Here is a 25,252-nt window from a genome sequence, read left to right as displayed (position 1 = left end):
AGGGGGAAGAGTTTGAAGAAAGTAGTAAGAAATCATTCTGTTTGCATATAGTTTACATGCTAGAGGACCTCCACTTTCTATGAATACATCTTATGTAACAGAGCCAGTTAACATACATGAAATCACCTGTTCAGTTTGTTGAGCTGTGACATTTAAAGTAAAAGATGTCTTAGCTGGCCTACATGTATTTTAAACCAGTAAGTAATATACAGTCACAAAGTATTCCAAAACTTTCCATAAACCTAAATTATCAGTCTCTCTTACTCTGCTCAGAAGTTGTTCTCCTCCTCACCCCCCAGCTTTGTTCTTTGAGTCATCTTCAGCCAAGGTAGTAGTTTCTTCATTATGCAATTTAATCATCTGGCCTCTCCTTAAATTCCTTTCTTTCCTATTCTATAAAAGCACTCACATTCTTTTTTTAAATTATTTTTTCCTTTTTTTTTTTTTCAAATGAGACCTCAAGAAGTTGATGGTAAAAAGTGTAAAACAAGATATTGTTCAACATGTATAAATTTGGCTTTCCATGTAAATCTTATGTAAGTGCTGAAATTCAGCAGAATATACACAGGCTCCCCTGCCAGTAGCTGCAAGATCTCAGGCTCATTTAGAAAATTATCCCATGGAAAACCTCTTAATTGGCAGCTACAATATGTGTCATTAAAATCTTGATATTTACCCTTTGAAAATAATTAATTTTACCTCTGTAGTGCTAGCATTCCCTACATAGAGACATTCCTGTGCCAGTGCAACAATCCTAATTAATTTCAGAGGGAAATTCACAACATTTTAATGGATATAAAAAATTCAACATAAGCAACTGAACTACATTTTCGTACTTGACTTTGTTAATAGCTTAATATTTCAAGTATCTTTTAAAATGTAGTTAGCAAAGAATGGGTGTACATAAAAGAATCTTCACTGCATTTCCCCCTTCAAAGCATTCAGAAGAACACAGGGAACTAAACAGACTAAATGGGAATCAGTACTGAGGGAAAGATTAGGTGTGTTAAAAAAAAGTTGGAGGCCTATCCAAAAAATTAGGCCCAGCTTAATCTGGTAGTGTTATCAAGTAAAGTCTCTTGCTTTGAATTACTCATTTCAGAGTAGTAATTGTCTGTTGTTGTAATGTCTGAAAGAGGATAAAAAATTAATCAGCTGAACTTTCCTGTACAGAAAGTTCAAGCTCTGGTTTAATTAATTGTTGGACATCTCTCAGTTTTTAAAGTGTTAATTCATCTACATATCTTCTACAAATTGTTTGAGAATCCCTGATTAAGCACTTAGATGGACTTATAAAATACCCTTTGCTCTTTATTTTTCATTTAGAGTGAAAACTAAATGTGGTTAGGAAACAAACAACTGCATTTCATTAACGAGTTCTGATTTGCTTCCAAATCTCAGCAATAATGAGAAAAACAAACAAACAAAAAAGGCAAACCAGAGAGGAAACCAGTTTCCTCGAAGGGATAAGCATCCCAATGATCAGCATGCCGTACCAAAACTTGAAATTCAAAAAGCAGCAGCTCCCACATTCCTTTCCGTTTTTCCTGGATATATATGTCCACAAACACTGTGCAGCATCTATATAGCAAATCAGAGCCCCTTAGACATGTGGGACCTGTTACGCATTTAAAGCATTCTTCAGCTCTCCAACACCATCCGTCCAGGATCTGCCAAGTCAGTGACCTGCTATTAGTCCAGACGGGTTTCTGTACAGAGAGAAACCCCAAACCAGCGGTCAAAAAAATGGTAGGGCACTAGATGATGTCCAAAAGAAGCATTCTCTTGACCAAAGTGGAAGCATTGTGGGATACTAGACATATCAGGAAAATGTGGGCCATTAAAGCTCAAGTTGATGGTTTCAATCAGACAAGTCAGTGGCTTCAGTTTTGATGTATCACATCCTATGCATCCTTTGTCAGGGTAATGGGGGTGGGGGAGATCAGTCTCTTCTCTAGCTATTCCCTTTCCTCCAAGAGCATAGGTAATCAGCTGCCAAAAGTTTTTGCCAAAGTTAAGACATTTGCAGGAGAATTTTAGTTTTATTCAAGCTAGGATTTCCTAGTTAGAAAACATTTAATCAAAAGATTTCTGAGAAAATTTTTAGGTTATCGTTTCATTAGCTAAAAGGGAGTTAAAGTCTCCCCTTTTTCTTCCTAACAACCATATTTATGAGAAAAGATTTATATTGGTGTCATTTCTTTCTTGTACTATGTCATCAGAGTATAGTATTGCTATTTTAATGCCTTATATATTTGATAGAATATGGTTGTAAATTGTGATACTTTGACCTTTCCATTACATTAGCTTCATTTTATGTTGATACCTATTATTTCTTGTTTATAGTGTCAGAAACCAGATGATATGAAATTTCTGGTAAAATTTTAAGTAGGTATAAATATAAAGGTCTATATTAAAAATCTTTAAAAAGATGCTAACATTTCATATTTTCTAGCATTGGCAACAAAGGTTGCAACAGAAATATAAGGCATCCAAAAGTCATTATTATTACAGTATTCCTAAGGAAACAGGCAAAGATAAAAGGAAGGCTTAATCTTTATCTTTACGTGTGTCCATGTGGAGTCTAATGTAACTTCAATATATTAGCTGTAAAACAGGAAAGTCGTGTACACATTGTGCCTCTAGCACTGTTTACTTGAAGTTTGGCTTTAAGGTGGGAACCAGCTGAAAGGTGGGTAGAAGCAATATAGAAATATTACGGAAAATATTATAGAAATATACGGAAGATTAAGCTTTCTGTAAAAAAAAAAAAGCAAACCCTAAGAGTTCTCACAACATGGTGTCTGCCTGTAGAAATCACAAAAAGATGTTAAAAAATTTCAGAAGTGAAAGAGACCTTAATATGCAAGCACTCATTCAAGAAGAAAATTATCACCTCCTTTACACTCTTGGTAACAGCTACTCAATGAACCGCCCATTATGCCCATTATTTCAGCCAGAAGGCAGCATGCGATGTAGGAAGCAGAGGCTAGTCTGCGGACAGTGGCCAAGGTTTTACTCAAGATGCATAATGACCGTGAATCTGAAAGAAATGTGGCAGAGCACACTTCTGTAGGAATCATGTGAAGTTTTATGAGGAGAAAGAAGGAGAATGAGAAAAAATTATCTTGTCTCTTTAGTATCTGTATTTGCTAGATATTCAGTGGCTGCACCAGAAATAGTTTGACTACTTATCCTTCTGTAGATAATATAGGACAGCCTATTATAGACCATAATATATGAACAGATCTTTTACAGGCCCTCTCTTGCAGTGACTTACACTTAACATATTCATTGGCTTCAACAGGATTCTTTCCTGAATAAAGGATTGCAGCTGTGAGGATATTATTGCAGAAAAAGAATCTATATGCAAAATTAAAATGTCATTAAATGTGTAACTTTCAGTAATCTTAGAGGACAATAAGAACTCAAATAACCTAATTAATTCTACTACGTATCAGAGAAAGATTTTCTCCACTGAACACTTATAACCACTTAAGAATCAAAAGGTTTTAGTCAGTAACTCAACTCTGTATTTAACAACTAGAAAGAAAAAAAAAAAAAAGGCTTTTTTTCAATTAAATTTAAGCATTTCTGTAAACATTTCAAAAAACTAAAAAGGAATTGAAAGCAAACAGCAGTCAGAAATGCAGATCTTCACTTACAGCAATATGTGAGAAATTTAATTTCAAACAGTGGTAATTCTGAAAAGAGTATTTTTTCACTAAACCAAAGTGTGTTGTATTTATTATCAGACTCAAAGAGTCAAAATTCCAAAAGAAACTTGCTATCTTTGACCATGATACAAGCGTACCACATAAAGCTTTGAGTACAACTTTGATGCCCTGTTTTACATAATAGATATTAATTCCAGAAAGAAAATGTGCTGGTAAAGTTTTACCCACACACAATGATTAAATTCTTCACAGCTTAATCTGTTTTCATTATGAGATTAATCCCATGCTCTGGCATCCTAATATACAGAGCTAAATAATACTTTGAGTACATTCTCTTTTTTTGTACAAAATTAGTTTTGATTAAATTACAATTATTTGAAGTGGAGTAGTTATTTGATATCATTCTGTGAATAAATTCTGACCATTAGTTTGTTCTTAAAAGTAATTAGTAATTTACAACTACATATTTAAGCTGGGCACACAAGTAATATGAATGCTTTTGCTTCCCAGGTGGATGGTGCAAAACTTAGAATCACTTTTTCAGCACTTTTCAACCCCGAACTTTTTGTTTCCTAAAAAAGAATTATTATGTTTGCTTCAGTTTCATTAAGCACACAGTACAGAGATTTCTCTTACAAAAATATTAAACGTACAGTCTTTAGTGTTTAGTTTTTAATCAACATATTGCTTCAGGTGATACTAATGTGTATTATCTATATTACTGTGACAGCTGTGTGCACTTCCAGACTATTTTTCCACACACATTCATCTGAACTTTGCCACTAACGATGTAAGCAGACAATAACAAATGGATTATGACAAAGTCAAAAGATAATATTAACCTGAAGTCTGATAAGACTCCAGACTTCATTATTGAAGGTGGCTCATTTCTTATAAGCACTGGTGGAGTCACCTGATATTCAAAGTTGAATTTATGGTCCTAGTGCTAAAGGGACAAGAGGAGGGTGGAGAAACCTTATGCAAAATGTTACAGTGGGATTCTTCTCAGACTGTATTGCAACCACCTGTAACCTTCACTTTTTTTACTGAGGGTAACAAGAGGAAATATTAGATATTCTCAGAAAGTGCTTTTAAAGTTGGGGGGGGTGAAAGTATGTGAATTCATACTTCTATAAATACATAAAAATTAAATCAGTTATTGCTATTTATTGTTACCTTATTTCTCTAGATACCATCAAGTCTTTATACTGATGAAATCTACACCTTTTCAGCTCAAGAATCACAAGAATTGCACATATAGAAACACAATACCCATCAGAGCCTGTGATAGATATACTGTAACATGCTAAAAAAACTCCTCTTTACAAGGCTGAAGTATCCCCTTCCTTTCATTTTCCATTGTCTTTAAGAGTACTATAAGCATCTTAGAGACAGCTGTGTGGAGCCTACGAGGCTTAATGCTATGTGTTTCACTTCACTCTAATAAAGTTCTCAATCAATAGATATACCCACACATTTGTCTAAAGTCAGTAATACTGTTGAGAACAGATCTATGGAGTGTAAAAGCATCACATAAAGCGCATACTTTTCCTCCACTTCTACATAAGTGTAACTAACTATAATACTCTCAGGTATCATTTATATTCTCCATGTCTAAAAGGTTAATTTAAAAGCATTGTCGCTAATTTCAGTGTCTTCAAGCAATTCCTGCTTAAAGAATAGTAGTCAGCACAGCCTAAACGGAATGAGACAGCAAGTCCAACATAAATATGTGGTAGTGAAATATGTCAAACTCTTCACACATCCATCCATATAAAATGACAAACACAGAACTGGTGTATTAAGCATTTCTTGTGGTGTCTTGCAATGAGGCTTGGTTTGTGCCTTCAGGAAAATGTTTCCTCTCAGGAGCTGTTTTTTATCCTTTTGTTTGGAATAATGCAGACAGCTTTTTGTTAATATCCATCAATCCTTTAAATATCATTCCATACATTATAAACACATTTAAGCTGCTTTTGGGATTACCTCTACAAAGTAGAGGTTCTGATTACATGATAAAAACTTAGAGACTTGTTTTTAAAGAAATTCATGGGAAAAAAAATTATATGGTAGTTCCATTGCTCTGTTAATATCACTTGCTAAAAGTTCAAGAGAAGAAGAAATCTCTTTTATAAGAGTTTTGATAAAGAATTTTAAAACAGAAAGTACATATAAACTGTCCAGAGTATATTCTGAACAAGGCTTTATAGAAGAAACTGGAATTTTATAAATTAATATTAATTTCTTCTTGTAGATTCATCTTTCAGTATTATTCAGCTATGGGGAAAAGAATACAAATGGGTATGCAGATTTGGTTGGAGAACACACTGGAAAATTGGTGCACATCAACGTAAATCTAGTGCTTTAGAGATACAGTGTAATCACAGCAGAGTAGAGATGAGTGAGGTGTAACCACCCAAGTCTTTGCTTAGCACTCCAGGACTCCATTTTGTGTACATGCGTGCCATGCTCCCATACTATGGCAATCGGAACTAGTGGTAGCTAAAATTGGGCTGGAGCAGGCATATCCACATCAGCTCTAATCACTCCTGAACTGCAGCGCTGACACATAGTTTATAATCAGAGGAAAGTGCACAATGCTAATGAACCACAAATCTGATGAAGCACTTTGAAGCCCATTTTCCTTCTCTCAGTTACTGAACAGAACAACATTTTGGAAGTAGTGACAACGGTTTAAAAAAACATATTTCTTGCTCAGACAAAACATGATCGCTGCACACTCCGGTAAATAGGATTGTGTCTTTCTATATGGATTGTGCTTTTGCAAATTTTGCAAATCTCTAGACCTCTGAGCTGTAGGTATGTCTTTTGAAAGTACACAGATGTGTCTTTAGAACTGCAGAAAGTGCTGGGTCCTTTAAGAGCAGAAACTGTATCATTGGTTTGAGGCTACCTTAAAATAGCAAAAGGCTAAAATAACAGAACAGCTGATATCAAAACCTAAAGCCTAATAAACATAATTGAAAAGAAATAAACCTTTATAGTTGAACAGTAGAGCACAGATTAGTATGTTTTTAACCAGTCTAATCCCCTTTTCTTTTTTTTTTCTCTGTTCTGTCAGCACCATTGTTCTCAGAGGATCTCTGTGCAAACTCTCTCAAGATTTACCAATGGCGCTTAAAAGCATTGCAGCATACCAACCACCACACAAAGCAAATGGCATCAGAGATGAAAGATTCCATATTTTGATCATAACACAACAGTCAGTGGCTGTTAGTTGGATTTTCTCCATTGAAGATTTTAGTCTGATGGCTTCTGACTGACACAGGGCTGAGATTAATTCATGATGTTCCCATGGCTCATCTGAACCTGCCACATCTCATTAGCATTCTATCATATCTCTGTAAATTCTGTGAGGTTGAAGGCAAAAGGAAATAAGGAGAATGAGTTTCCTTCTCAAATAACCAAGCTCGAGGTGAAAAAGCCACCAAAATTTCTAATCACAATGGGCATTAGTTTTAATTAGCAATTTTCTGCATTACGGTTTAGTATAAAATTGTATGTTACTGTAGAAAACTCCTCAGTAACTACACTTTTACTTAGCATCAAATGTCTAATATCTATGGTCTCGTTTCTTGCCTTGTCATCACCCTGGATATTTACTAGCATGCACAGTAAAGTATTTGATTACCTGTTAGGCTTTGCTAATACTTTAATGAAGTACTAACACAAATTAGTCCATCTTTCACAGCCACTTAGAGAACAAGCATATACTAAACTGCACCTTCTTCAAAAAAGACTGCAGAGGAAAACCTGTTTTCCGAACCTTGATTATCTGAATTCTTGTTCTCTGAAAAATTCCTAATTAAGAAAAAAAAGATTATAGAATAAATTGTCATAGACTTTTTTTTTTTTATTAATGACCTAGTCAAGACTTTCAACAAGTCTTTAATTATTTGTGGTAATATAAATATAATAATAAATATAAAAATAGCAATACATTACTTTGATCTTCCTGGGTAGACAGAAAGGCTAAATTTCTGTTTTTAGGAAAATATTTGGCTGAATCACTTTTATAAGAGAATATGTGTTTTAAATATCTGCTGGGCTAACTATAAGCGTCCTCCTGTAACTTCTGCATCACAAGTCACTCAGGAGAAGATATTGTCTCCACATGAGAGTACATGCATTTTTAAGACATGTGTAGGATAATCCAAGTGAAGAAGTCATCTTCTAGCCTTTGAGTGAGAGGTCTGCATATAGCATATAAGTGTCTCAAGGGCTATATCTAAATATCACATGGACAAAGCTATCCCAATATCAGAAAAGGATTTTAAAAGGTTTGCTTCTGGATATAAAGCACTCCATGAATCAAGAAGGTGGCTGGAATGAAGAATGAAGTACCAGCATGAAGCTAGTGGGAAGACAAGGCAACTTCAAAAAAAGCTCTCCTATGACTGTAGGAAGGAAGTAGCTGCCTGTGCTGAGAGTATCGGAGGACTGAGAGCTCCAGCTGTCTTTTTGGTAGCACAGGGCAGCTACCGCAGTGACTGGAGGAGAGGTGGCCTTGGCTCCTCCCATCCATCCATTTGCAACTCTACACTTTGTCTTTGACTTCCAACTTTGCACCCTTCCACCTAGGCACTAGGAGGCTGCTGCAGCAATGATTTTCCCTTTGTTGTTCTCATGGGTTTTTTCATGTCCTTGCACCTCACAAATCCTGAGAGTTCGGTCCTGATGAAAACTATATAGCTGCTATGGAAAAAGAGTTATAGGGGGAAACATGCTGTAGTGGAGAGGATCCTCATCTGTGAAACACCCTGTTGCTTCTCTTCCTGTCTGGCCACTGTAGACAGTTTTTCCCTCTACCTCCTTTGTTTTTTTATAAAGAGAAAATCTCAGCTTTAGAGTCAGTGTATCCAGCTATGGATCCTCCAAATAAAACTTTATGCATATAAGGCTGTCTCAACGTTCCTTGCACAACACTTTCCAGGTCATAGTTGATCAGGTCTCTGACCTCCTCACACAAGCTATTCCTTAACTTGACTTAACTATTTTGGAGACTACCTAGTACTTACCATGTACTCAAAAATGCATTTCAATGTAGATTTCAACGCTCCTTTTATTATCTCTTCTCTGTCAGGCTCAATGGCACAGAATAAGGGTGATTTATACATGCAATAGAATAGAAATGTTTCTGGGTTTTGGTTATACCATCTAAGTGAAATACAGTATGAAAAAAAAGAAGTGCCTTCAAGTGATTAAATTTAGCTTTCTCCTTTCCAATGTTTCATGAGTAGTGTCCTGTGGGAGTATATTTTTTTTTTCAGCTGTTTTGAAGTTCTTAGACTCTCAACTTTAAAACATTTCTTGACTGCTGAAAAAACTACTGGGCTTAAGTATATTACTTAAAGCCTTTAATTTTTCCTAATTTTTCCTGTGCTAAATTCTGTTGATGATTGTCTGAAAAGCAGACACAAAAGCAAGACAGATGTGTTAAACATATGGTTATCAAGGGAGCTATTTACACAGCAATAATTATCATGCGAGCTTAGAATTTTAGTTCCACATCCTTTTTTGTTTTGATTCATTAGTTTTGATGACAGATTTGGGTATGATTTTTCATATCAATTAAGTGCCTACAGGCTTTCAAATAACAGTTTTACCCAAATATCATTAATAACGCCAAGGAATTAGTTACATCACTAACCAGTTTCTCTAAAATGGAAATAAATTTATGGAGTTATCCATTTGCTAGTGTCTATTCTATATACTTGTTTAAGCCTACACAAATTGATACTTTCATAATTATCGCATTTAGAAGCCTAACTGCAATAGAGAATTCCAATTTGCTAAGTGTAGAAACATGCCATAAGAGCTCTGCATTCATATACCCGTAATGGTTTTCCAGTGCACAATGCCAATGTCACCTAGTTCTTTGCAAAACATGTGCCAGCCTTTCTCCAGCCCAAGCCAAGCACTGTCAAGCTGCCATACCAGACTCCCATAACGGCTTCTATTACTCCAGCCTTGGGTTTATATAGACACATACAAGCTGTTCTGTCCTCCATTTCCGAAGACATTGTTTTCACCTAATTAATGTAATTACAGCTTCAAAGACTCACACCTCCACCTTACAATTCATCAGCCTGTATGTGGCTAGCCCAAATACATATTTTATGGGAAGCAGATGGTTTGAATCTCCAACTATTCACAGGTATTTCTGCTGAAAGAACTCATTGTAAGCTGCACTGTCACCCACTCTTGCATCAGGATGAATCTAAACATTTCTATACATAATCCTGAATATTTTATTTTAATAAGAAAACACACAGGATTACAGGATTGCAGCTTCTCTCATCATCTGTCTTCATGGAAATTTGGGGAAAACGGATGAGAAAATAAAACAAAACATTGCAGGGTTTTAATTCAACAAAACTACTGCTCTGCATCTCCTGCTGTAATTTGGAAGCATCATGCTCTCGTTCTCTTCTATAGGCCAATAAACAAAGGGAATGAGGAAACAGTACAACCAAATTACATCTCATGTGAAACATCACAACAGCAATACATTTCAGTGTTGCCTGAAAACTGCAATCTCTATGGATCATTTACTTTCTCTATTCATCAGTCCTTTTCAATATACTGTTGCATTAAACCCTGAAAATATGTTGAAAAGCTAATACAATTTCATGTATCACTGTGCCAATGCAAATCTGTAGTGGAAAGGCTGTTAGAAGATTTACTAAGTACACATACAGTGTTGGTATTGGCTAATATATCACAATTAAATAACTGAATGAAAGATTTGGCAACCAATTTATCATAAATAGTTGCCCTTTTTTACAGAATACACTTCTTTTATATATATATAATGTAGAGACCTTGAAACAATTAGCTAGCACTGTAATTCTTTTTTTGCTATTGCTGAATGAGGATTTTTTGTGTCTTTTTTTTTTTTGGTAAAAATATACAGTGATTTTAATGAAGTACACAGTGAAACTAAAATATTAAGCTGACTCCTTTATAGTGATAGAAATACTCTCAGGCTGAGTAAATTCAATATAATCTCATTTTAAACTAGTAGCAATATAGCAAAGACTTGTTGGAGTGGTTTTAACTTAAAGTCCATTTTTGCATTCTGTGGACTATTGTCACAGAAAGTAAACATGCCAGTCCCTAGAACTAGGCAAGTGTTTTTCTGATCAGAAGAATGTACAGAAATTTCCTTACTAGATGAATTAAAGTTGTATGACATTGAAAGTTGTTTGTACTTAATGCATTTGCTAGTCACCTGTAGGGATTTTGTTTCAAGAAATCTTAACTGTTACTTTTAACTGGAATATAAATTGCATTAATGCATTTTTTTAATCACATTTCTTACTTTAAAAAAAGTCAGGTACAGCCAAATCTCCATGTAAAAAAGCTAATTTTTGCTCCTTGAGACAAATCAAAGGAATGTCTTTGGGAAGAATTAGTAATCATCATAAACAATCTACCTATAATCCAAAATTAATTTAGAAATCTTCACTGAGAGAACAGAAATATTTTTCATTTTACTATGAAGTGATATAATTTATCAGAAAAATGGTAAAATATCAATTAAGCTGAATTTAACTCTAACTACAGTAGTTTTGAACTGCATTAGTTAATTATTAAATGACAGCAGAATTCACAAGACCCATTGTTGGAGCAACTTGTACTGCCCACCCTTGGGCAAAACTGCGGGGATAACAATAGCTAAGTGAGTGTACACTGAGTGAATAAAGACCATCTGAGAAGGTATTCACCCAAAACTGATCAAGATGATGACCACCATCAACTAAATCAAACAGTAGCCAGTGAATTGCAAAGACAGCTTTCAAACAAAGGAGAAGTCAACTTGGAAAGAAATATAAAAGTAGGATGAAAATTTGTAATAGTGGGGAGAGATTATGGAGTGGAAACAGCAGTGGCCAAAACCTGTTTTTGACATGCTAGAGGTCATCTTGCTGCTGCCACAACCCCTGCGTAGACCAGATAGAGCATTGTACCCACTGGATGCTGCAAACAGCCTGCATCCAGCTGGTGAGCTGACAGTTTGGGGTGCTACAAGGAGGGCTGATTTCTCATGGCATATGTATTAACAGATTGTAGGCAGTGGCATGTGTACACATAAAGCTGGAGAAACCATGTCTCCAAACTTGCTTTCCTGTAAGGGGAAACATGCTTGTACCCCACATGTCCTCTGGGAGAGGAAGTACACACATGTTTCTCTGGATGGGGAGGTACTGAAACTTTTGGGAATTACTTCTAGACGTGTGTTTAGAAATTTGTACCTGTTTATTAACATTCTGTATTTTGATTCATCTGTTGTATTGATGCTATTGATTCTGTATATCTGCTTCACTGATTGTCAGTTAATTACATGCCACTAATAAATCAGTAAACTGCTTAAATATTGTGAACTGAGCAGTTTCCCCCCCTGACAATCCATACATGCTGAACTCACAGTCCAAGAAAGATTCAAGTACCTGAAAAATTGTACTCACGTAGTATGATCAATTAATGGGCAGTATTTTTCTTGGCCAGGGTAGAGATTCGCCCCTCTTCCAAGTTCCCACTTGAATATGTTTTTGGTGTGGATGGAATAATTTCCTGACATCTGTTCCAAGCCTGGTTGATACCATCCACACTGGTTTTTATCTTCAAAGTTGCAGACTTCAGAAACTTTAGAGATGAACAGTGAATACTTCATGTTTATATAAAAATTGGAAATCATTAATTGATGTTATGATAAACAACATAGCAACAAAAAGGATTAAATTTATAGTATCCATGAATACTTACACAGTACTAACATGCATAATTTTTCCTCTATATATAAAATATCAATTATATTTTCTATGTTCTTTTCTATTAGGCAGATATTACTGCGTCCAGCTCTGGGGATCCTCAGTACAAGAAGGACATGGACCTGTTGGAGCGAGTCCAGAGAAGGACCACAAAAATGATCAGAGGGATGGAGCACCTCTCTTATGAGGAAAGGCTGAAAGAGCTGGGGTTGTTCAGCCTGGAGAAGAGAAGGCTGCAGGGAGACCTTATTGCGGCCTTTCAGTACTTAAAGGGGGCTTATAAGAAAGATGGGGACAGACTTTTTAGCAGGGCCAGTAGCAATAGGACAAGGGGTAATGGTTTTAAACTAAAGGACAGTAGATTCAGACTGGATATAAGGAAGAAATTTTTCACGATGTGGGTGGTGAAACACTGGAACTGGTTGCCCAAGAGGTGGTAGATGCCCCGTCCTTGGAAACATTCAAGGCCAGGCTGGATGGGGCTCTGAGCAACCTGATCTAGTTGTAGATGTCCCTGCCCATTGCAGGGGGGATGGACTAGATGACCTTTAAAGGTCCCTTCCATCCCAAAGCATTCTATGATTCTATGATTAATTTTGGGAATATGCCAATTCTTTTGCACCTCAGTATCTACCTTCATATGTGTTCTGACCAGCTTTCAGGCCATTCTAATAATCCATCGTGTGGTACACTCTGATATGCATGTAAAATTCATCAGCTATGAATCTGCCATCTGCTGCGTGGTACTTTCTTCAGTTCGGTAGACTGATGACATTAGCAACTTATTGTACATTGTGTACAAAGTCCATGACCAAAACTCTAAAAAAACAAATCAATATTTCAAGCAGCCCCCACAATACCTGAAAGCCACATAATAATGCAGCTATTTGATATTTGTGTCAAATACTGAACTGTTATCTTACTAACCAAATATGCAGCTGCCTGTGCCTCAGTTTTTGATTCCTGAGCAACTGGACAAGAAAAGTGAGGTCACTACCATCCCTCCCTCACAATGCATCCCCCTGTAAGAATATTTAGGGGCAAGAAACCCACTTGTTTTCCATTTCTGCTATGAATATTTATTCTCCAGTACATCTTCCTGAATATTTTTCAGAAACATTGTCTAGGTGGTCCAAGGTGAGTCTTGTCACTCTCCAGGACTTTGAAACAGATTATTATAGTCAAGCCTAAGTGATTGCTGTGAGAATTGTACAGGGAAACAAGAAGTTATTTTAACTCACAAAGCTCAAATGCTAGTGTAGCTGAGGCACCTTCTACACCAAAAAAATCAGTGGCATGGTATTAAGCAGCGGTATTTATTCCCCCTTTTTAACATGTTTTATACATATTATGTTTCAAATGCCTCTGAGAAAGATAACATTTTCCTGAGAACATAATTCTGCCCTCAATCAGGACATACTTAACTCCTATTCCAGCATTGTCATTCAAGTGAGAAATTGCCATCATTGCTGTAGTGATGGGAGATTTCAGACAGAGCAAATATGTAAAGGTGTATTCTCTACAGTATTTATCTGTCTCAGAAGGAAAGGATGTTTCATAGAAGAATGTAAATTTCTGAGGGGAAGAAAAAGAGTTCTATTCAAAGGGCTCTGCATCTATTTTTCAGGGCAGAATTTCAATGGTTCGTGTTTCTTCACACTATAGGAAATTACACAGTAATATTTATATATCACATTAATCTCTTCCAGAGTTATTCCAACATAAGCAATAGACAGAGGGAGTCTAATGTTGCTTTTCTTCATTGAGCCCTCAGCCCTAAAAGAGGTGATTGAGTTCCCTACACAATGTGTAATGAATGCAGAGTTTTGATCTTCAGTGAGAATAGTTCAGCTTGCAAAGGCTGATGAGGTCACTGTCTCTCAATGTCTGTCCCCCTCATTAATCAGCTTCAGTACAGCAGTATTTTCAAGTACTGTGCTTTAAGGCAAAACAAAGTCCTTGACAGATTCTTCTAAAATGCAGTCTGAATTGCTGCAACTCGGAAGCAATCAACAAATGTCTTAGACCTCTATGGACAACATGTGGTGACCCTGTCCATTGTTCCAGTCCCAGTGTTCCCATCTGACTATCAGAGCTTCAGGAACTTACAGGCTAGAACTCACATCTCTGTGGTGTAGGCTGAATTTCACAATCATTGCTGCTGCTTAAAATACTTTGTATAAAAAAAATCCCAAAGCCCATATTCACTGAAGTAGGTAAGAAGTGGACTCAAGTCTCCCAGATGTGCACCGTAAGCATGAGACAAAAGTTATTCTCTTGTCCGGTCTGGACTAGTAAACATTTGAAAAATTTAAATATGTCGTAGGTCATTCAATTTCAGAAACTATGCTCAGTAAAAAAAATTGTTGTATATAGCTACCAAACATTAGGGAACCAAGGGTTCCTCTCCCCCCTCCCCATTTCAGTAGTATGTTGAATTGGAGTGTAAAGTCTGAATCAGCCCATTGAAGGCAGAAAGTGCATAATATCTCAGATTCCCACATTAGGAGCAAAATGCTATTATTTTTCTGGGGAAAATTACATTAAATATAGCATCTAGGTTCTGATACCAAATTGCAAAGGTAAATACAGAGTAGTTAAAGCAACGTGTTTAACAGCTGCAAACTAATAAGGTAGCAAAGTACAAGATTTAGTACACTCACCACAAGCTGATTCATCAGACTTATCAGAGCAGTCAGGTCTAAAATCACACTTCTGGATCATCTGGATGCAATGGCCAGAGGCTCTACAGACAAACTCCTTCTCTGTGCAGTTGTTCATGGGGAGCGTGGCAGGAGCTGAAGTTCCTGCAGTAGTTGTAGAGATTGTTGGCAAGTTTCCTTTGAAAAACAAACCAACAAAATGATGAGCAATGGGACCAAGGCATTCTAGTTTTGTAATGATTTCTCCCCTTGCCACTTCCACCCTCTGTCAAGGGTGTAGCTTTACTGGAAACATGCCTAGGTGGCCAAGGTGAATGACTTAAATGCTGCCCAGCGGGAACTGAATTGAACATTTCCTCAGTGGAAATCACTACGTTCCTCATTCTAGCCAACCACCATTCATAGAATCTTTGACACTTACAGGAATTTATTTATACCTTTTACCTGTCTTTCAAATTTGGATTAAGTCAGTGAGTCATTTCAAAAAATTAATGCCATGGAGACTGACTGAACAGTCACAAAAACTTAATTTCCCTGTGAACCAAGGCTAACAGATTATTCCCATGACAATGGATTTTTTTTAAAAAGGTCGATTACTGCAAGTGACTGTGGAAATTACTATGTAACCTTCTTACCTTGTAATTTCATCACTGAAAAAAATATTTTTTTCTCATTAGAAAAATTATTCTGAGGTCATCATCTTGTTCCACCACTTCCTTTATGCTTCATTCAAACTCATTATCACTTCTTTCAAATCAATTGTCTTTACCTCTCCTCCTGTTCTTTATTATGCACCTTTCTTCAGGCTTACTCTCATTTCTTGAAAACCCTTGCTATTATTGTCCATAAAAGGAATTTCCATTATATAACTCATTCTTTAAATTTAATCATTAATGAAATTATTAGCTGTAGTGCACAATGCACCTGAGCAGTACACCTGAGTTAATTAAAAAGTACACGTGAAGACATTTTATATAAGTTGTGTCTGGATTTTTTTTTTCCCTGAGGCCTGGAGCACTAAGACTGACAATAAATTCCCCACGAGCAGGAGCCATTTCTATTTCATAAGGCAGAAAGCACATCTATGACATAAAATGAATTATACTCCAATCAAATGAACGATACTGCCATAATATCCTAAGACTCAAACAAAAGACTTAGGGGAAGGAACATTTTGAGGGAATAATTGCATGATATAATAAATGTATCTACAACTCGTAATAATAACAAGGACCTTATTGGTCAGAATTTTTTTAAATATAAATGCCACATTCAAGTCTCTGCTCCTAATCCACTGGAACAGGAGAAGGAAATTTTGAAGTACCATAACTTTCACAACACCTGAAAAGAAAGGAGAATCCTTTGTCTCTTTTGAAATAATTCATTTTCTATAATTTATGAAATACCATTTTGTCCAGAGCAAGCATCGTTGAATAGCCTTTAGTTAGGGCATTCAAATGATGCATCAAAGCAGTATGCTTAAGTTTTCACATCTTTAATATTACTTATGAGGGACTTTACCACCAAGCTATCAAGCCCATCTCTCCCTGGTCAGTATTTGGTTATTTGAAATGGAACAAGAGCAACTGGGCAGCTAGTCCTTAATTCTAGGGTGCAGGACTTTTTTTTTCCCTGATCCAACTTGCGTTAAATATGGTGGAATATGCCATAGCTATTGACTATTTTGCAGATTATTTCCACAGTCTCTTTGACTCTTTTTTGGTTGTTGGGATTTTTTTATGATGTGGAGGAAGTAAAATAGATGCAGGATCCTGGAGTGTCTCAGAAATTGCTCTCAATACTAAAAACATTTTAAAAATGTACAGAACACAAAAACTGTTTGTTATTCAGCTCCATCCACTGTTATACTTGAGTATTTTTGTTTTATCTTTCCACACAAAATGAGCTGCTTTTTTTTTTCTTATTTATGAACTTTGAAACTCTGACCCTCCGTACTTTCCAACTTTCTTCTTATTTATTTTTAAAACTTTTTTTTCATACCTCATTTGAAAACATGTAGGGGTTTTGTGACTAGTTCTTTTGAGGTTTTCTTCCTTGAATATAAGACATTGTACATTAACTGAGTATTTACAAAAAACTTTATATTCAAAGTGTTATAATAAATGTTGTACACTATATAAACTTGGTAAGATGTGAGACAATTATCTTCAGAAGAAACATGCCATATACACTTGGTATTCCTAGTAGACCTAATTATATCTACAAGAAATTTTTGGAGTAGCAGAATAAAATGTATCTGTATTAGGGTGTTTTAGAGTTAGTGCTAGGATACTAATATTCAGACACTGTTCTAAATTGTTTGCTGTTCTACAGCCCTATTATGACTGTACATCAACTGTCACACCGTATATAACACTGTAATGCCTGCTGCAGCTAACACTAGTCCTCTTAAAATCCCTTCTGTGATGAAGTGACAGGTCTGGAATCTGGTGTCTTAAAGTACATGTATTTTGGTATATAATATTTTACAATTCTGTAGACATTGTACTACCCTAGGTAGCAAAGACTTCTGAGGACAGGCTGCTCTATCATCTGAACTCTTTGTATGCTGTAACATAAGAGCAATTGGCACAGTAAAAATATTAAGAGTTACTGGGGGGAAGAGGAAGGCTGTATCAAACTGAGTTTGCTGCATGAAAGGTCACTTTGTTTATACACAGTTAAGTTTCTTTTTCCTTCTGGAAATTAAGATCTCAGAGAGTTTGGAAGCTGCACACTTCTTACTGAGGGTCTCTTTTGGACCTTATGCACACAGCAGAAACTATTTTGCGCTGATGCCTGGATATGAGGGTTTGAGAAGCAGGGAAACAAGTCTGGATTTCCTTGTCAACCATGAGTCACAGTTTGATCTGGTTTGTGCTTTTCCAGTACAATATTTACAAATGACAGCAGAGAATCTGCTCACATCTAGGAGATGTACACTTTAACTCTGTTCTTACCGTTGTAAAGAGTACAGCCTAGAAAGGACATGTCATCAAGTCCAATGTCTCCAGTGAAACCATCTCCTACGGTACCTTTCACCAAGATCTAGAGAAACAAGAATTACAAAAACATTTTTCAGTGTATAGAAGACTTCCGCTTCTGATTCAATATTTCATACCAATTGATAGAGGAGTCACCACGTTTCACACTTAAAATGAGATTAAATTTGTTCTAGGGGATATATTCTATTTAGTGACACTTTACAAAAGAGACTAATTATTATCAGCTTTCACTGGTGGTCACATTAATCACAGTGAACCATAACAGAATGGTTGGCTTCACAATCATGTAAATCCACTGAAACATCATTGCGATATAAAATGATGGCAAGACATTATCATAAGTGGCACATTATGATTAGCTCCTTTGGTACTTATTGTAATAACATTAATCACGATTAATTATAACAACATTCATGTGAATAAATTATATACCCTTATACAAATCCCACTGTGATGAAAACAGTTAAGCAGGTTAGAGATGTGCTATGGAATCTTTTAAAGAAAAATATTCTACTATCTCATTAGAGTTGCCAATGCTGTGTACGCTTACTTTCTCATTATTGTCTACTGCCAAGGAATGGGAGAGGTTAGTATTTCTGAAATACTCTCTGGATGACTGAATAAGCCTCTTTTCTTCTGACTGTTGCTGAATGGTAAAAATCCAAGCAGCTGATTAGAGAAAGATTTGGTAAGAATTTTCTTAATCTAACTAATTGATAAATCCTTATTCATAAAAAAAATAAAGCCGCCACAAACCATACATTATAAAAAAAGATAAATAAATGTTTTTGTTGATCCAATGGAGTTCAAATGTTAAAGTTATTCCTTTGCCATCTTTTTTAAATACTTATGTCACATCTTACACACACACTCAAGCTTCCAGCTTATTCGGGAATGCTGCATAAAATTTCAAATACATTTTTCACTGTTTGTTCCTCAGTTCAACAGACAATTCCTACAAAGGAATGAAGTATAAATAGTGGCAAAAATACTGCAATACTGCTTCACAGTACTGTTAGTTATAATATTTTTGTTGTACTTATTTACAGGTTTATTTGCAAAGAAAGCTTATTTTCAACAAGTAATGAAGCACTGCTCAATGATGCAAGGCACTTCTGTGCAGACAGGTGTCTCAATTATTTTGATTAAATATAATTGATATTTTGGAAACATCCTCACATCAAATATAATTTCAAAAATATATGCTTGAATTTTACATTTCAGAATTTCTTTTGTCCTATATTAAATGAAGTCCTGTAAAGGATTTCCAGTTTCAGAAATCAGCACACTATATTAAAGAAGCTTCTCAGTAACTTGAGGGAAATAAGAGAATTCATCTACACACGAAGAATCATTGTTCACCTGGAACATATGCACAGTTTTATAAGTCACACTTCAAATTTATTAGCATGTAACAGGAGGAAAAAATATCTAAAAGGTGCAAGGAATGGCCCTAACACTGTAAAAGTAAAAGAATAATATCAGTCTTTATATGTTAACACTGACAAATTTATTTTTGCTATTCTGAAGTTTCTTGTGAATAGCAAATTTATTACTGATGCTGACATCACCAGAGTAAATAAAAATGGTTACATTTCATTTATAGATTATGTCCACTAGACAAAATAAATGAGCATGCTAAAAGAAGATGGATGTATGTCCCTGACTATGGATATGCAGAAGATGGGTTATTTTAGCATACAATGTATCTCATATGAATGACAACAGTAAATGACAGCATTGCTTCTTACTGCTCTCATCTCAGTATGGGATTCTTATTTTTCCCTCAGAATATTCACAAATATTCTTTACAATATTATCCCAGTCTTTTGTTTCCTGGTTAGGTTAAAATGGGGGCAATGCTACGGTATCAGTACCAATAGCATAAAAATGCTTAGAAACAGGACAAATCAAGGCATCTATTATTCGGAAATGCGATGCAAGAAAATTTATTATTCCAAAACGACAAAATTCCTTTCATTGTAGTTTTGACTGGCAAACGCACAACAGTTTAAATAACGTTTTTACTTTATTTTCAAAGCATGAATGATTAATTACTCGTAATTAATTACTCATAAATCAGCTAAAATTCAGACAAAGAGGCAGAGGGTTTGTTATCTCTGCTTACACCGTTATCACTAAGACAAACCCAAGCCCCCTCAAAACTATACTATTTTTCTGTGGGATTATGCTGTGCTCTGACAGATGTTAACCAGTAGGTTGAGGGGCTTCTCTCCTCATAGTTCCCTGTGCCCATCTCCCCAGCCACGACGTTCACACTGTCTGAGGCCATCCTTATGTATCATCTTCCACCAAGCTTTCCCTGGAGAAGGTTGCACTCCTGCACCTTAAGAAGGAATACTTTTATTAAGGGCATAAAAATATCCAAAGTTTGAAGTGGCAGGACACAGTTCTGCAGGGGTCATTCAATTCAGAATACATCTTCATTGTTATGGTGATGATTATGATTGTATTACTTAAAATCTCCCCACTCAATTTTTTTTTTTTTTTTATTTTTTTTTTTTTTTTATTTATTTATGTACTTGGGGAGTCTGACACTTTGGCATATAGCATGAACTCAGTAAGTAACACAGAAAATGTAACAAGGTGTAGGTATATGTTCTGATAGACTTAAAACTGAAAAAAGGACCAATTTATGAGTTAGTGCTGCAGTATAAAACTTAGTGTCTCTGCAGCTGTGCTTAAGCATTGACCATTTTAATTAATTTGCCAGCTGAAATTCTGCAAACTTCATAAGCTATTATTAAACAACCTCCAGGGAACTCATCTACCATGAAGCTCGTTTCACATCTCATTTATTATTTGAATGAGGATAAATAGTTCCCAATTTCTCCAGTTTTCAGAACTCTAGAGATCCAGTCTTAATGAAATCTATAAAGGTAGCAAAAGGTATGCCACATAAAAAAGGGGGGAAAAAAACCACTATGAAAAGCAAAATGTATTAGAATTACACTCTATATAGACAAAAGGATTTATCCCTTAAGATTTTGAACAAAATAAGTTTTTGAAGGGTGAAGGAACGTTATGACAAATGTTAGTAGAGGAATTACAATAGGTAATACTGTTCTGTACAAATGCTCCATTTTTACAGTAATGCTCATTTCTGTCACTAGCCAATTCTCACTGAAGATTAGCAAAATAAAATCTTAATTTTGATACAAGCATAGTCTAAGCTAGAATGGAATTAATTCCAAAAACTGTGAGGTATTCAAAATTCTGAAGATTTCTGAATGTCTAGGAAATATTAGTTCTAATGTATTTACCTAGTAATATAGCCAAACGATATCTCAGGTTTGTCACAAGAAGTGTCAACCGTGTTACTTAGTGATTTTAGTAGTAGTTAGAGCATGCTAATTTTGACTGGGTTTGCTACGATTATTTCTGGCAAGAAACCATATGATTTGGTTTGAGGAGGAAAGAACAACCACGCAAGTGGATAATAGTACAAATAACTGACAGAACACTGTCATCAAAAATTGTTGTCATAACTTACTGAAAGCAAATGCAGGATTGAAAGTCATACACATTTCACTGCATATCTCTGAAGTAAACTACTCTTATGTTTTAATGTTATGTATAAATAAAGGAAAATGTCTCATAACTTTTCATCAAGAAAAGTAACCAATTTCTTATCAGATGATGGAACCTTTGTAATTACAGATTAAGGGCAAGCCATAGAACCATGAATAGTGTGAAATCTGTATCACAACTTCTTGATTCAAAACTCCTTTTTATCAAGATAACTTCATGCAACAATCATGTCACGGTAAGTCTTCATTGGAAGATGATTTTTTCAAGAACACATGAACATATTCTTATAATGATACCTCAAGAAGTACCTAAAAAAGCAAAACTATTTACCAAGAAAACACAATTTTTTTCAGAAAAATTGTGATTTAAAAAAAATCTGAGAAATTTAATTTTGACTTCTTGAGTTATTAGTTCATGTCAAATAAGACTTAGTGGCTTCTTTGATAAGTGAGTCCAAACATGGTAATTTATTCCTCCCTGATTTTTTTTCTTTGCTTCCTCAGTTGCCATGAAAGGAGTAGGCACTGTGGGACCTGCAACCATTTCCCAAATCTCTCATCTAGGCATCCAGTAGTTGCACCCTGGCTACATGGCACTGAACTTTTCCTCTGTAGCTTCCACACTGTGGTTTCTCTTGGTGAAAAAAAAACTGGGTGCACTGGCAGAAGGGGTGCCACAGCATGTTCCAGCTTTCCCCCTCATGGGGGCAATGACTAGGCAGCCAGGGCTACTATGCATAGTGTGGAGCCCTTCCGCCCCCAAAAGCAAGCACAAGTGGAGACAGCCCATCAGCTGCTGGAAAGATTATCAACATTAGATCACCACAACATTTTAATGATACATATAGAACAGCTCAAGATTCCACTGCCCATCTTCAAAGCCCATCAGCCCCTTCCTTTTCTGTCCATCAAAAATGCGTTAGAAGTTAATGACTCAATGATTCAAAAGTTAAAATAAAGTCCTTTTACACATGTGTCCAAATGAATTGTTACCAATGATTGTAAGGATATACACATCAAATATGAAAAAACTTGGGTGAAATATTTGATGGTTTACAGTGCTTGGTTTTACAAGATACTGAAAAACACTAGTTCTGGTTCGATAAAACACTTGATCACACTTCACTATAAGTTTGTGAACCCTCATGCTGATTTATGATGTTTTTCCAAGCATTTCTCTAAAGTGCAGGGAAGAGTCACATTGTTATCCTGTTTCAGACTCTTCATTGATGTCAGTGGGACTGCTGACAAGCATAATATTAATAACTGTTTACATATTCTGGGAGTCAGTACTTTGCTGTATTAAGACCACAAAACTTCACTCAAGAGAAAAGATCCTGTTTTCACTCTGTAATATTAACGTTGGAAGAATTATTGCAGAAGTAGTATATAGTCAGTGCCTAAAAATTTCTGAGATTCTAGCTTTATAAAAGAACATGATTAGCCTGCCAACTTGGGAAACATCTATCTAGTAATTATAATGATAAAGCCATATTTAATCCAATTTAAGTTCATGGTTAGTTTGAAGTTCATCTACAAAGATTTACAGAAGCCTCCTCTAATTCACAAGTTTATAGCAGAATGAGATTATTTTCAAAAGCAACCCAGATTGTAAATATGCAATATTAAAACAAACAAACAAACACACCCAAGCCCACAAAAACCATAGAAAAATGGACAAAACACCCTTTAAATCTGAAGATATTTTTCAGTCTCAAAATTAATTTAATTTCTATTCAGTTTGCTACAGGGATCCAAAAATGCATAAATGTCCTTTAGCAATTCTACTTTTTGTAATATTAGAAATGTAAATGTTTTCTTTCCCTAAAGAGGATGGATGATGATATTTTTTTTAGTTACTTAAAAATCAGTAAGTAATGAAAATACTTGACAGATAAGGATATACTCACAGACAATACTTAAACATCCATAGTTAACTGGCCAAGGCTGAATCTAGTCCAATAAACCCCCCAAAAGATATTGTAAATTTTCTCCCACATCTAAGGTACAAGTCCCTTTAGTGTTCCTGTATAAATTTAGAACTTTTCTTTAGAGCATCAGTAATTTCTGATAGCCTTGTGGTTAATTATGCAGACAGTTTAAGGATCCAAAGGCTGGATCTAACTGATAGGTTGTTTTAACAAGGATATATACAAGTGAAAGTGGGTGAGTGTAGCATGGGAATAACAAAGCAATGGCAAGGCTGGTGGTGTTCTTTCATGATCAGCCTTTACTGACTGTAATCATATTATGGTACTCTGAAATACTTTCAGATGGAATCTCATCACCACTCCCTTACAGTAAGTGTGTTTTTTCTGCTAGGGTGATCTTCCATGACAGGTGTATGCAGGTTCAGCAGCTTACACACATATTCACTTATACACTGCATAGATTCTTTCTTTCTCCCAACCACCATTTCCCCAGATTTTAAAAATAAATAAATAAATAAGTAAATAAATAAATAATAAAATTACAGGATTCTAGCTGAGTTACTATGTCAAATTCCTGGGATTTATGGTCTTAAAAGATATGTCCCACATTGACCAGGATGGCTTGTTATGACCTGAGTACTTTTGTCCCTCCCTTTTGTACTCTGGAGCATGTCAAGATGTCAAGGGCTGCATAAACACATCTCCACATCTCTATCCAGAGAAGCCTGAACAGGGCCTTCATGGACAGACTTGTATCTGATCTATGCAATGCTTACTGCTAAGGCAATTCTTCCATGCTGGCTAAGGAGTATCCTGAGAGAAGACATGCATCATTTTCTTTTCAATGCTTATGAAAACATTTGTGCCAACAACAGAGTCAATTACCTGTGTAGCAGCAAATGCTAGTGAGCAAGGGAATCACTATTACATTGTTTGCCCAAAGGTGTGGACCTTTCCTTATCCAAAGGATTTTGCCTCACTGAGATGGTGAGTTGTACAGAACTGCTGCTCCTACATCCCTGCATATGGTTTTAGCCTCCCAAAGTAAGAAAATAATAACATAGAGATATCAGCAGAACATATGTCTTGCCGTGAAATCCTGTCTTCCTTAAAAATAATGAGAGTTTTGCTATATACTTCAGTGGGAGTAGAATTTCTACATTGCTTCTTAATTCTGCTATAAGCCTACTCAATAAACATAGAAAGATTAAAAAAAATAATATAAAAACCCCCTATGTTTGATGTAAAGCATAGAACTATGGAAGGAGACTTAATTAAAGCTTCAGTGAAGTACTGCTTTCTTGTGATCTTCTTGTTACCTTTCAAAAAATGGATTCTACATCCAGTAAAGGAATGAGAAAAATGTCACTAAAATTTTCCTTCTCTTTGCAAAGTTGTCCAAGTCTCATTTTCCTGTTCAGCAATTCCTGATAAGTAATACAGCAATATCAACAGCAAATTTAAGACACCACTCTTAATTTTCAGGAAAGCAAAATTCCTGCTTTACACAATTCCCCTCAAATTCAAACAACTTGCAGAGTCTCTCAGTGGGTTGTGAGTTGTGAAATGTAGTGAAAACTTCTCATTCCTTCAGGTTTTCCATATTTAAAATGTGGGCAGTGCTTGACAG

General features: G+C 35.6%; 1 protein-coding gene across 1 annotated transcript in view; it reads right to left on the bottom strand.

Moving 5' to 3' along the window:
* MALRD1 (MAM and LDL receptor class A domain containing 1) overlaps nucleotides 1-25,252 on the bottom strand; it is a gene marked incomplete at both ends in the record, with an annotated part of 328,396 nt that overhangs the window by 182,409 nt on the left and 120,735 nt on the right. Inside the window, 3 exons of the mRNA XM_082329648.1 lie at nucleotides 12,170-12,347; nucleotides 15,136-15,312; nucleotides 18,096-18,183. Of these exons, the coding sequence (XP_082185774.1) occupies nucleotides 12,170-12,347; nucleotides 15,136-15,312; nucleotides 18,096-18,183 (443 nt within the window). The remainder of the gene's footprint in view (nucleotides 1-12,169; nucleotides 12,348-15,135; nucleotides 15,313-18,095; nucleotides 18,184-25,252) is intronic.

This window comes from Platalea leucorodia, assembly GCF_965183815.1.
Source record: "Platalea leucorodia genome assembly, chromosome: 1".
Classification (NCBI taxonomy): domain Eukaryota; kingdom Metazoa; phylum Chordata; class Aves; order Pelecaniformes; family Threskiornithidae; genus Platalea; species Platalea leucorodia.
Note: the sequence above shows the minus strand (reverse complement) of the source record. Positions and strands in the feature narration are given on the sequence as shown.